General features: G+C 52.9%; 1 protein-coding gene across 2 annotated transcripts in view; it reads right to left on the reverse strand.

Annotated features, from left to right (window-relative positions):
- ZFPM2 (zinc finger protein, FOG family member 2) overlaps positions 1-1398 on the reverse strand; it is a 308016-nt gene extending 306618 nt beyond the window's left edge. For both annotated transcript variants that reach the window (XM_017730299.1, XM_017730298.1), the window contains exon 1: positions 1058-1398. In XM_017730299.1, the coding sequence (XP_017585788.1) occupies positions 1058-1097 (40 nt within the window). In that variant the 5' untranslated portion in view covers positions 1098-1398. The remainder of the gene's footprint in view (positions 1-1057) is intronic.
- Between the last annotated feature and the right edge of the window lie 40 nt (positions 1399-1438).

Consider the following 1438-nt stretch of genomic DNA (forward strand, 5'->3'; position numbering starts at 1 on the left):
AGCTCACTTTCTTCTTTTATAAATCAGTTTGCCAATTCTATACATATTCCATCCGAAGTGGGCTATCAATAAGCATTCTCAAGTCAGAAATCAATAAGGAAAATACTAGTGAAAGTGCTTCTCCACGTCCCATGATGGTTACTTTGAATGTAGTTCTGTAATACAGAACATCAATGAAAATACATCAGACCAGTGCGGCTGATTTCATAACAAAATTATTTATAGACCCTATTTGGAAACGCCTGACACTTCTAGTCCCGACAGCTAGACTTGTTCAGATGAATAAACTAAAGCACAAAAAAGTTTATGAAGTTAAGACTGTCGTGTGTCACAGGCAAGAGAAGTGAACTATGAACACTATTAGGCAGAGTATCTTTCAACTAAAAGCCTTCAGCACACCTGTTTCTCAACACAGAAAACAGTTCAAAAGTGTTAAAGCCCCTAAAACGGCAAAGGCGAGTGTGCGCCTATGGTGTGGGTGCAGAGCGAGCCCCGGAGGGACACGAGCGGCGCGGGCGGCCGCGGGGCCCGGGGGAACAGCGGGGCCGGGGCCGGCGCGGCGCTGCCCACGGGCTCCCCGCGGGAATTTGCTGTCTTTTCCCGCACACCGTTTCTGCGGTCCTCTGGTACTTACTGCAGCCCAGGCTCGGCATGGGTCTGTTCACACGCGCTAGGCGCGCGAAGTTGCTCAGTTAGGTAGGGACGGTGTTCGGAGGCTGGTTTGTGTGCTCTCCCGGCGCTAGTTCAACTTGAAAACACATGAGCGATCCCACTCCGAAACACGGAGCAATAGTTTGAACAGACTACGGGGCGGCAGCATGAGCTCCAAAGGAGCGAAAAAAACCGAGACAGTGAGGAGCTTGCTCAACCCGCATCGGAGCAGCTCCCAGCTTTCGCTCGTGTCCCGTTTCTCTCTCCCCCTACTCAGACTCTCTGCCAAAGTTTCATCAGTCCGTACTCCGGACCCCCCTACTGATCCCACATCCACCTCTCTCGCGTCTCCCAAGAACGAGATAAATAAAAGTCTGTTAGAGGGAGCCCCCCTCAGGAAACTTACGTTTGATCTGCCTGGGTTTGCTCTGTTTCCTTCGGGACATGCTGCTCGGCTGCCTCTCCTGCCTTGCTCCAGGTACAGGAGTGGAGCTGGGAGGGGACGGGGGTGGAGGGAGGGTGACAGATCAACAGACGGGATTCATAGAGAAGCCGGTGGCCGCCTTGAGATGCAAAGTCAAATGACAGAAAAACAAGGAGAAGGGTAAGAGTGTGTGCGCGCGTGACGGAGGAAGAGGGGAAGAGAAACGGAGATCGGGGTGGGTGAGACGGAAAGCGAGAATGAGGGGAGAGAGAAGCAGAAAGAACCGAGGGAGGGAGCAGGGGAAGGAGCGAGGGAGGGAGGGAGGGAGAGAGAGAGGAGGAAGGAAGAGAGGGAGGGAGGGAG

The sequence above is a fragment of the Corvus brachyrhynchos genome, unplaced genomic scaffold (genome assembly GCF_000691975.1).
Source record: "Corvus brachyrhynchos isolate BGI_N302 unplaced genomic scaffold, ASM69197v1 scaffold302, whole genome shotgun sequence".
NCBI classification, from domain to species: Eukaryota; Metazoa; Chordata; class Aves; order Passeriformes; family Corvidae; genus Corvus; species Corvus brachyrhynchos.